Source organism: Sinocyclocheilus rhinocerous, unplaced genomic scaffold, assembly GCF_001515625.1.
Source record: "Sinocyclocheilus rhinocerous isolate Xijiao unplaced genomic scaffold, SAMN03320098_v1.1 scaffold157, whole genome shotgun sequence".
Lineage (NCBI taxonomy): Eukaryota > Metazoa > Chordata > Actinopteri > Cypriniformes > Cyprinidae > Sinocyclocheilus > Sinocyclocheilus rhinocerous.
Window position 1 is genome coordinate 1,033,342 of NW_015665038.1, and position 11,794 is coordinate 1,045,135.

At 37.1% G+C, this 11,794-nt stretch overlaps 2 protein-coding genes across 2 annotated transcripts in view; both read left to right on the top strand.

Annotated features, from left to right (window-relative positions):
* Nucleotides 1-1,108: 1,108 nt before the first annotated feature.
* plpp7a (phospholipid phosphatase 7a (inactive)) lies at nt 1,109-5,024 on the top strand. The gene is made up of 2 exons (XM_016541987.1): nt 1,109-1,681; nt 3,832-5,024. Exons 1-2 carry the CDS (start codon nt 1,210-1,212, stop codon nt 4,218-4,220), a joined length of 861 nt encoding a protein of 286 aa, XP_016397473.1. The 5' UTR covers nt 1,109-1,209; the 3' UTR covers nt 4,221-5,024.
* Nucleotides 5,025-6,839: 1,815 nt separating this feature from the next.
* The window catches only part of LOC107731034 (endothelial differentiation-related factor 1 homolog), a 9,784-nt gene continuing 4,829 nt past the window's right edge, over nt 6,840-11,794 (top strand). The window contains exon 1 of the mRNA XM_016542006.1: nt 6,840-7,023. Coding sequence (XP_016397492.1) covers nt 6,949-7,023 — 75 coding nt within the window. The 5' untranslated portion in view covers nt 6,840-6,948. The remainder of the gene's footprint in view (nt 7,024-11,794) is intronic.

Here is an 11,794-nt window from a genome sequence, read left to right on the forward strand (position 1 = left end):
TCAGAAAACATTTCTTATTATTATCAATGCTGAAAACAGCTGTGCTGCTTAATGATTTTATGGAAACTGTTATACTTTTTTTAAGGATTCTTTGATTAATATCAAGTTGATCTGAAATAGAAAACTTTTGTAAAATTATAAATATCTTTATCATCACTTTTGATCAATTTAAAGCAGGGCTGCCCAAACTCGGTCCTGGAGGGCCGGTGTCCTGCAGAGTTTAGCTCCAACCCCAATTAAACACACCTGAAACAGCTAATCAAGCTCTTATAGGCATATTAGAAACTTGCGGCAGGTGTGTTGAGGTAAGTTGGATCTAAACCAGGGGTAGGCAAGTTCGGTCCTAGAGAGCCGCAGTCCAGACTAAGGATTTAGACCTTTTTTTATGTGATGGCCATACAAATAATAGGGTTGTCTGGTTTCAAAAATTGTTGTGGATGTATAGGCTATATACAGGAAATAAGTGGCCAAAATTGCACCTTTTGGGGTACAACAGCACTGTAACTGATTTTTGTAATTTGAACAGTATTATACTGTAATATGTACAGTAAGATACTGTAAAATGTGTATACAGTATTTTACTGTAAACCGCAAAAATAACATCAACTGGTAAGTTAATAATGTCAGTTAGCCGAAGGTAACTAACTTAGTTGAACAAAGAGAAGCATAGTAAGTTATCTTCTCTACTCTGCCTCTTTATGGCAATTTGATCAATTTAAAGCATCCTTGCTAAATAAAAGTAGTCATTTCTATCATTTCTTTCTCAAAGAAAAAATATATACTGACTCCAAGCTTTTGAATGGTATAGTGTATAATGTTACAAAAGCTTTTTATTTCAGATAAATGCTGATCTTTGGATCTTTCTATTCATCAAAGAATCCTGAAAAAAATTTACTCAACTGTTTTAAATATTGATAATAATATTAAAAAATGTTTTATCAGCATATTAGAATGATTTTTAAATCAAGGATAAGGTGATTATCTTAGCAGAGTGCCATTTGTTTATCTAGATTTTCGGCAGCATGTGGATGCGTCTCATGTATCCAGGCGGCTGGAATGTCTATTTATAGTACAACTGGAATAGAAGTCGCAACACTAAGAACAGAGCAAGACATGATCTGGGAATGGACATAGACCGTTCACTGTCTCTCTGTGTGAAGAACTGGACAGTAAAACACATTTAAGCTGGAAGGTCCGCAGAAAATCAAAATGCCTGCGAATCAGACTCGATCCAGGGCAAGGGAGCGAAACAATGCGCTGAACAGACCCGAGTTTATGTCTCTAAATCAGCCTTTGAAGAGCAGCAGCGCTGAAGCTCGCGGCACTGCACGGAGGCCGTCGCAGAGACACCAGCAAAGTCAAACCCAGCCGGGCACAAATGGGCAGCACGAGTCGCCCGAGAACAATAAGGAGAGGAAGGAATTACCAGAAGAAGACTGCATGCAGCTAAACCCGTCATTCAAAGGCATCGCTATGAACTCACTTCTGGCCATTGATATCTGCATGTCTAAACGGCTCGGAGTGTGCGCGCACACCACGTCGTCGTGGGGAAGCGTGCGCTCTATGGTCAAGCTGCTCGCGCTCACTGGCCATGGCATCCCGTGGATCTTTGGCACAATTGTGTGTCTTACAAGAAGCAACACGTTGGCGGGTCAAGAGGTTTTGGTCAATTTGCTGCTAGGTGAGCTTTAACGCATTTCTGACAAGGAGTGAAATAGCCTACTGGCTCTCTGGAGAGCGTCCGAATGTTATCAGAGTCTGTGGCTATATAAACATTGCTATTTTGGTCGCACGTAGGCTATGCTATACTATGATTGAGAAATATCTCCTTGTCAACCACCATAGACCGAGTGTCTGACAGAGATGGTACATTCTCGTTTTATATATTGATTTTAGGATAATTTAGGACAATTTAAAGAAATAATTTCAGTGTTGGGTAGCCTACATATAATGCTCGTTTTTTTGTATTTGTAAAGCTCTATCTGAAAGGTGTACAAGGATTTAAATGTGATGTACATTTGTGTCCCACACTCCCACTGTTTACATATGAATTATTTAATTAAAATGACGTTAGAAATCAATGCAATGTACATAACTGAGAATGAAAATATGAGAATGACTATGAGTAAGGTTGTAATTGTGATCAGGTATGTCAAGCACAGATGATTTTGATATCAATTTGAAACCACATTGTGCTCATACTCAGGGTTTTTATCAGCTTGTGGGGATGCTGTTGGGTTTGTAGGTCAGTGGATGAGGGAATACAAGGATATGTGTTCTGACTGACAGACGCATGTGACTAGCTCATTACACTCGGAAAAGCTTTTTATTTATACTCTAGAAATGATTATCTTTACTACTTTCTTTTAACGAAACTGAATTGAAACTGAAACCCGAAAATGAATATTCTCATCATTTACTCACCCTCATGCCATCCCAGATGTATACGACTTTAGCCTATTTGTTCTGCAGTACGCATATGAAGATTTGAAGTCAAATATTTCATCACAATAGCTCCATACAATGCAAGTGAATGGTGACCAAAACTTTGAAGCTCCAAAAAGCTCATGACTGTAATGTAAAAGTAATCTATTGGTTTAATGCATGTCTCTGAAGTGATTGTGTCCGTTTTTGTTGTAAATCTTTATTTAGTGTTTTATAGTAGTCTCTTTGGCATTCACGATTTCAAGCTTGATTACATTTATTACTGCAATCTTGCGCTCTGCGAATGTGTCAAATATAAAGATTGAAATATCAGTCCAGATGTTCCTATTATTATGGGAAGATACCAACCTCTTGAGCTCTGCCATTGGGGAAAGCTTAAAGGTTAGCTTGGATCACATATGCTTTGATAACCAATCACATTTTAGCCTAGATGTCATTGAACATCCAATAAATTGCTGTTTGTGGATACCATAGAAATCCTCAATGCATCACAGCGTTAAGTTGTTGGCAGATTTTTGTGAGCAAAATCTAAACGGTTCAAGTTCTTCTGTTAGTTCTAACATGATATTTATAAATTAGTAGTGGAGACACATTGGACACAGCTTTTGAACAAGCAATAACAGATTTGAATTCGTGGCATAAGAAAGTAGAGGGTCTTTGGAGCATTCCTTGATTTTTCCTTACTTATTTACATGCTTATCCTTTGAACTGTTATATAAAAGCAATATTACACTCACAAGAGTGTGTTATAGGTGTTTATTACACGGCTCTGTGGAATACTTGATTCTGATTGGTCAGTCGCGACATTCCGAGGTATGCTATCCCTCGATATCATACAAACGCAGCTGCTGCCAGTTTGCTACGATTGTTTTGTACACTGTAATGGATTAGAAGAGAACTAACAAACTGGTAAGGTTTTAAAACATTTCCGTCTCAATTCTTTTATTGCCTTAATTATTTTTGTGGTGAAATGTTGTGTAATAAGTGGTTTGACTGCACCGTTTCCCTTAAATGTCCGTCTAGTTTGAATTTGCCGCTTGCTCGCAACTGCCGTCTTCACGGAAGCTTTGCGTTCAAATATTTCAACTCAAATCAATATTTCGCGTCTAATTATTTACTTATGTGGCAAGTAGCTGTGTAATAAGCGGGATAATGTACATCCAGCCTGTTGTTATCTCAGAATAAACCCCTTCAGGCTGATACAAGACCCCGACGCGACCTGATCACCCTGTCGGGGTTTATTCTGAGCTACCAACCGGCTGGATGTACATTATCCCTTACATATCATGACAGGTGTGATGACTTGTGGCCAAATCACAGCCATAAACATTCTTGTGAGTCTGATTTTGCTTTAATAACGTAAATGTAAATATCATTGCTTTACAGCACTCTTACTGGATGTGATGACTGTAGCAGGCATGCAGAAGTTGGTGAAGCGCAAAGGGCCGTGGGAAATGGCGCCCAGTTTCCTTGACTACCTGGCCATGGACATCTATTCTTTCCCAGCAGCCCATGCAAGCCGAGCAGCCATGGTATCTAAATTCCTGTTGGCACACTTGGTGCTTGCAGTTCCTCTGCGTATTTTGCTTGTGTTATGGGCAGTCCTAGTTGGCATGTCCCGTGTGTTGCTGGGTCGTCACCACCTGACAGATGTGGGATGTGGCTTTGCCTTGGGATTCCTTCATTACAGTTTAGTGGAGATGGTGTGGCTGTCCTCCAACACTTGTCAGACTCTAATATCCATTGGAACATTCAACTGGAGCCCCCTCTACTGATCAGTATGTGTCTTTTGAAGGATTTCAAAAGTCGCCGTGTGTTTTTATTTTTTGTCAATTCATGTGAATTGCCCTACATCTATTCTAAAAAGTGTGTGATAGAAACATTTTCTAACACATTACCTTAAGCAGCACACATCCATAATCTTGATCTGACCATTTCTTGTTCCATTTCTGCCAAAGCAATATAAAGTTTGGAGAAGCGCTTTGGAAAAGCGTCAGGTGCACAGTTTTTCCTTTCGCTTTAAAAGAAAGGATGTTGATACAAGGATTTTTTATTGCTAACAGTGATGAAGGCCAAATTAGTATGTGTGATTTATATCAATTGGCTGATGGATTTTACTGATCACAGTAAGCGAGCGAAACATTTGCTCAGGGACTTTATCAAGCAGCATAATGAGTCATTTCAGATTTCTATTTTCTTGGAATTGTATGTCATTTTCAGACTATTTACAATGCATTTGAGAAAATGCTGTAAATGAAACCACCATGGATAATTTGAGACTTTTTGGACTGTTTAAATTCAGGTGTACTGATATTTCATGGTACTCCTAATAAGCATTCAAACGGAACATTTCAAGAACATTTTTCACTTTTACCAAAAATTGCAACATTGTTTATATGAAATTGTATGTTGTTTAATTCCAATCGCTGCAAGCCCCAGATGTGCCATTTTGTATGATTTCCACAGCAGTGTTATGTATGGTATGGGCCTTCCGGAAATAAATCAATCCCTTCAATGAATTTGATACATGATTGTTGTAAACTGAACATCTTATAATGCTGTACAGATTGAAAAAAAAGCATAAATGATACATTAATTAAACAAGTTGTACATCTGTTATCATCTTTTATCAACAGGGTTTATTAATTTTGAGTAAACTTAAAATATACTGTGAATATGTGTGTATGCTAGTGTGTGATAATTTGACTTTTTTTTTTGGATTCTTCATGCCTGAAAATGCAGAGATTAATACTTACAACTGTAGGGGTATCTATAATCATATGATGATGCGATATGAATTAAACACAGCTTATGGAACATGATGCCAACTTTGTACATTATAACATTAAAAAATGTCAAGAAATTCTCTAGATTATCTCAGAAGCTGTTATGATGAGTAAACATCCACAGATGGTAAATGAGAGACGACGAAAGTCTTATTACTTTATTGAAAGTTGATGTGATAAAAATACTACAAACACGCATTGTATTTATAATGCTTGTTTTACATAAATGTGCTACAGAAGCTTTTATTGAAATGGTAGCTTAATATCTGAGCAGCTGTCAATGTCAGTCTCCCCATGCACCCTCTTTTGCTTATAGCAGTGATCTGCCAGTGCCTGACCCTGACTCAGCAGTCTATAAATACCAGCAGGGGTCAGTCCATCTTCATGCTACCAACTATTAGAAACCCAGCAATGGTCCTGTGACCTACATACATACATACACACATGTAAATACTGCTCACTACTGACAGTGTTGATTTTTGTTTAATAAGTTTCATACACTATTGAAAAATCACATGAAGTGTAATGAATGTATAATTATAATTTTATAATGGAAGAGGAAACCTCTTGTTTCTCTACAGATCCTGGTCATAAGAGTTTCTTTGAGCAAAATTCCATTGCAGATTGAGCAAAATTCTTAAAGGTATTAAAGTAATATTCAGTAGAACAAAAATACAATTGTTCGTTAAGATTACAAGAACCGTTACACAAAACACCTCATGACACATAATGAAAAATTGATCATACATTCATACATGCAAAAATACATGCTATTTATATATACTTTACACTGGCCTGTAGCTTTAAAACTTAGGCTACTGTTTGTTTTCTTTATCTAGTTTAATGTTTAGTCAATAAATAAAGATAAAAGGATTCAATTAAATTGTAAATTTGTAGGCTCAGGCAAATTTCACATTAACATAAAGTAATAATTATAAAAGTTAGTAATTGATGTTAAATACAACTCCATTAATTAATACAGCAGACATGCCTTTATTTACTTTATTATTAGGCTTTATTGTAACTTATTATTTACAGAGAGGACATTTGCCAAAATCAAACTCTCCGACTAAAGATTACATTAAGTTTAACCCTATTAATAGGCAAATATTAAAATAATTATCACTAATTTTATTGGACCTTTATCTAAATATAAAATTTGCCTGAACTTACAAATTTACAATTTAATTAAATCCTTTTGTCTTTCAGTCCAAACTGTATTGACTAAGCATGAAACTAGACAAAGAACATATTGTTACCTGAAAAGAAAGAGTAAGTTTTAGGAGCATTAAAAAAAATTATAAATAAAGAATAAGAAAATTAGATGCATAAGATGTACTTTGGACCACTCTCAAATAAATAAATAAATAAATAAATACTTTGTCATTCCATTATGTTGTTGCGTCAGATGCCATGCAGGGCAAATTAAAAGTTTTAATAATTCATAACGCAGTTTATTATAATATAAGACAGATTAAAACACAATTGTATGCTTTCTCTGCACCTTTTTAAATAGACATACACACAAAACGATACACGTTAATACCATAGACTGTAAAAGAAGGTTAATACACGTTAAAGGGGCTTGTTGACGTGCCTCATCGTGACGTATATCCGGTTTAGTTCACTAGCATAAAGAGCAGGGGACGTGCCCGACAAGTTGAACGGTCCGTTGTTGTCTAAAAACCAAACACTTCGGCAAATAATTGTCGACAACATGGCAGAGAGTGACTGGGATACAGTGACAGTTTTGAGGAAGAAGGGATCGGCTGCGCAGTCAAAGTCTAAGCAGGTATTTCACAACCATCTGCTACATAGTTTGCTGACGCTATTAGTTCACGTTTGACAAACACATTGTTGCTGTGACCTGCTTTCAAATATTTCGCCTCAAATAACGCGCAAAATGGCTTTAATTTGTCTCAAGGTTTCAAACATCGATCTGAGGATAAATACAGCAGTAATAATATCGTATCATTGGTCGAATTAGCCAGGGCATGAAACGTGGTGGAAGCACTGATCTATAATAGAGAACTGGATCACTCGTGACGTCATAAACGTGAAGCCACCGCGCCGCCATATTGGTATTCCCTAGAATTCCCATACAGTCTATTGAATTAAAGGGGTCATATGATGCGATTTAAATGTTTCCTTTCTCTTTGGAGTGTTACAAGCTCTTGGTGCATAAAGAAGAGCTGTAAAGTTGCAAAGACTAAAGTCTCAAATCCAAAGAGATAATCTTTATAAAAGTTAAGAGTCAACCACTCCTACCTAAAACGGCTGTTTTTTAACCTTAAACCGCGTAAACACCATTGCATTACACCAAATACACAACATGATGTTCTTTTTAGCAACGTCATATGACCCCTTTAATAGGAAATCATACCATTTTATTGATAAAACATCACCTAACAAGTCATTATCATCTGAAGTCTCACTGTACATTCTTACAATGCAAACGTCCTAAGCATGTAAACGGCTATTTGTTTAATGTCAGGAATTTCCCCTGCGTATTAAAAAGTTACGTCCTTATACATTACAGTAGCAAATATCAGATGAACATCAGACAGATGAGATCTGCAACATATGTATTACAAATGACAAAATGCTCATTCTGAAATCTGAATAAAGCAGGGGTGGGCAAACTTGGCCCTTCCAGGCCACTTTCCTTCAGAGGTTAGCTCCAACCCTAATCAAACACACCTGAACCAGCTAATCATTGTCTTCAAGACTACTAGAAGGCTACAGGCAGGTGAGTCATATCAGGGTTGGATCAAATCTCTGCAGGAAAGTGGCCTGGAAGGGCCAAGTTAGCCCACCCCTGGAATAAAGGGTTATGCTTTGTAAATGCATACCTTAAAGGGGTCATGAACTGATAAATCAAATTTCCCTTGATCTTTTGACATATAACAGGTCAATGTACTATAAAACATCCGGTAAGTTTCAAAACTTTCTCGTTAGTTTAAAAACAGCTTTTATTGAAACCAAGCTCAGAAAATGACTCGTTTTGGAATGTGCCACTTTATGACGTAATAGTGTAGGAGGAGAGGAAATACTAGAGAGAGGCAAACACAGGATTACTCCCATCAACAAAACCATACAGATGACATTACAAGATTACAAGACACTGTGTTGTCTAAGTTGTGAAAAATAGTCTTTGAATTGCCTTCCTTGTGATCCTAACACTGTATCTACATCGGACGTGAGCACTGTTGTATCATGTCGCGAATCAGTTTCTCTTTCAGGTCAGAAGAATGCTTGTATATCAGAAATAAAGCGGGACAGCAGTTTACTGTCAGGGATCTGTTGTCAATCCGTGCCGCATTCAGTGTAGACAGAATCGCAGATTATAATGGAGTAAAATTAGCAAAGAGCTTATTCGTTTTTAATGCAAATGACACATGTTGTTTTCAGAGTATGTCACAGCAGAGTCCATCTGTTATGTTAATAAGTGAAACTGTTAGCCAATCACAGCAGTCGGCGTTTGTTTGCGAGTTTTGAATGCGCCCAGAAAATAGCCTGTTACTTCTAAATAGGTTTTTCTTTTTCTTTCTTTTTTTTTGATGTAAAATCACACTAACATTATAAGTGAACCTCAGAGAACATTATAAAATAATAAAAGATGCAGTTCATGACCCTTTAATTCGCCTTGTACAGTTATTCACCGTTTATGTAATTTTCTTATAGTGTTTTTATTTGTACAGTAGGCTAACTGCAAATGTTTCAATAATGATTTCTTCAACAGCATTCATTTTGAAGCATTTAATGATTTAAACGCTGGTTAAATTAATAATTAATCAAGCATACATAACATGACATTTTACTCCTATGGAAATTGTAATGCTATTAAAACGCCATAGAATTTGCGCAATTTTAAGAGTCTGAAATAGATGTTGCTCAATCATGGACAAATATACACATCATAACTTATTCAGAGAAATAACGCAGACTACATACAGTACGGACTTAAAGACATGCTTTATTTCTAAGATTTTAAATTCAATACAGCATAGAGCAATATAGTAACAGAGGCTTGTGTTGTATCTTCAAATCAATTTCTGATACTAAAACCATGTATATGTTCATGTTTAATATTTCCTGTAGGGTTGGGCTTATAGACGATGCCATCGTTCATCACCGATGGCTGACAGACATCACGATGTTGAGCCGGCATCGTGATTCCATGCGTTCTGTCTCGCGCACAGCCGCGTCCACGCAGCTTTCAAAATATACTCAACCGCGGACGGACGAGCTCGACACATGCATAGTATGCCTGCGCTGTTGTATGCGGACCGTCCATGCGGTCACAAAAATTGGGCTGCACGCGGACGGTGTGCGCGGAGACTTCTGATGATGAAAATCCCGCCCCCACTCACCGATGTCATCGTCCATCGCGGTGTTTCACTCTAGACATCGTCCGATGCCAATTTGGTAGACATCGCCCAACCCTAATTTCCTGCATCATTACATACATAAAGAAATATATTTTGTGATGGATCAGTGCCGTCGTCAGTGCGCAGCAGACACACACACTAAACGATTTCAATATATCGCTTATCCTGGCCATAAAGACCATTAACATTGCAGATAAAAAATGAGTAAAGTAAAAATTAATTTACATACACGTATCTTAAAAACTAATCCTGTGTGACTGATACGCTTCAAATCAGGTGATTTTAGGTCAAGGTTTTGGCTGTCAGGAAATTAAGCTCTCTGTCAGTCAGGAATAGTAAGATGGCCCCTCAAACACTTCTGGTGGATTCACTGCCTGACACAGTTCAGAACGCAATGACCAATCCAGTCATTTTAAAGATCAGTGGGTGGAAGTCATAATAATTGTCATAATAAAAACAGTTCACAGATGTTTGTGGAGTTTCGCTTTACATAACAATAACTAGGGCTGTGCTATTTTCATTCGCATCTCGTCAGTAAAGCCGGTTCTGTGATTAGTAGTAAATCTCCAGCACGTGTTTTCAAATGGAGGCGATTCATTGCCGATTTTGAACGCGATATTACGTAGCTTGTCAGTGATCTACAGCTCTGTGTAGTAAATGCCGCTCCATCTGAAGGCACGTGCTGGAGATTTACTATAGGGCTGGTTAAAAAATATCGATATCTCGATACTAATCGATTCTCATTTTTACGGAACGATATCGATTCTTATCCCAAGAATCGATTAGTCTAGCCTGTTTTCAGTTAATGGACGGAACGTTGAAGGGCACTTCCCATCCAATATATCGCAATAAGCATTGTGCTTTGGTACTTTTAATATGAAACAAAGTCTCAGATTTCAAATTCTGTCCATTGTATTGCAGTATTCAAACAATAAATGTCATTTTGGCGCTGTTTAATGTGGAGTGACAGATCGCTGTAGCGCCTCAGTCAACAGATGTGAACTGATCATCTTCTCCACATATTAAACTTTACTTAGCCTTAAACACTGTTATAAATAGGAGGGGTAAAAGTTTGAAAACCCCTGATATAAGCAGTCAAGTGGTCAAGTGCAAAGACCGCAAGTTTGGGTATTTGGACAGGCCATATATCTCACACTTACAAGTTAAAAGTCCAATTTGTGAGATAAAAAGTCGTAATGACCTTTTTTTATATCAGGGTATATACAGGAATCATGGAGTTAAATTTAATACCTTTTAAGACCTTTTTTAAGACTCTTTCCATACATTTTAAGACCTCGTCGCCACTCCAAGTTTTAACCAGGTACATCGGCGACACTTTAACTTACATTTACTATATATTGATTGTAAGATAGCGCAACTAAACAGACTTACTTTGTGATAACTCCTTATCAATACAACATAATTCAGAAGTGGCGAATGAAGCACAAGAGAATTAATTGAGTGACTAACCAATGCAACCCAAGAAACAAGAATAAACAAAACAACTGACAAAACTTATTGAGGAGGGAATATAAAGCTCTCCGAGCTAACGGGGCAATGAGTTCACAGAGTATATTCAAAGGATGTATTCAACTCAAACCATAGCTCTTTTGTAGAACACTTCTCATGACAAACACCTGACTGATCGATCAGTTTACCCGTGATTACGGAGTGCTTGATTTGATGCAGACTTGACAGAGTGTCAGTACTGCACCTGATCGTGTCTGAATGATCATGGAAGGTAAAATAATGGTCACAACTATTACATCATTTTAATTAAGTATCCCAAGCCCATGCCAGTAAAAAAAAAACAGCACAAACTAGCGCAATTACCATGTCCCAAATATAAAAATGTAATTTCCATCCCTAAAATACATATTTTAAAGTCACTGTTATGCACATTTATCATAAACACAGCTCAAATGCTTCCTACTAGTGTGGCCCAAAACATTTAGCAGTTTTATTGCAGGTAGAATGCAAAATGTTTCAGTACAAGCATTTCAACCAAATGTAATTTATGCAATATTTCAAACCTTTAACCCACTGGGGAAAATCAACCAATGGCAACAGTTTAAAAGCAGCCCAATTTCATGGAAAATAACAACAACCCTGCATCCAACACCTAAATAAAATAAATAAATAAATAAAAATATTTCACAAATGCTTATAGAT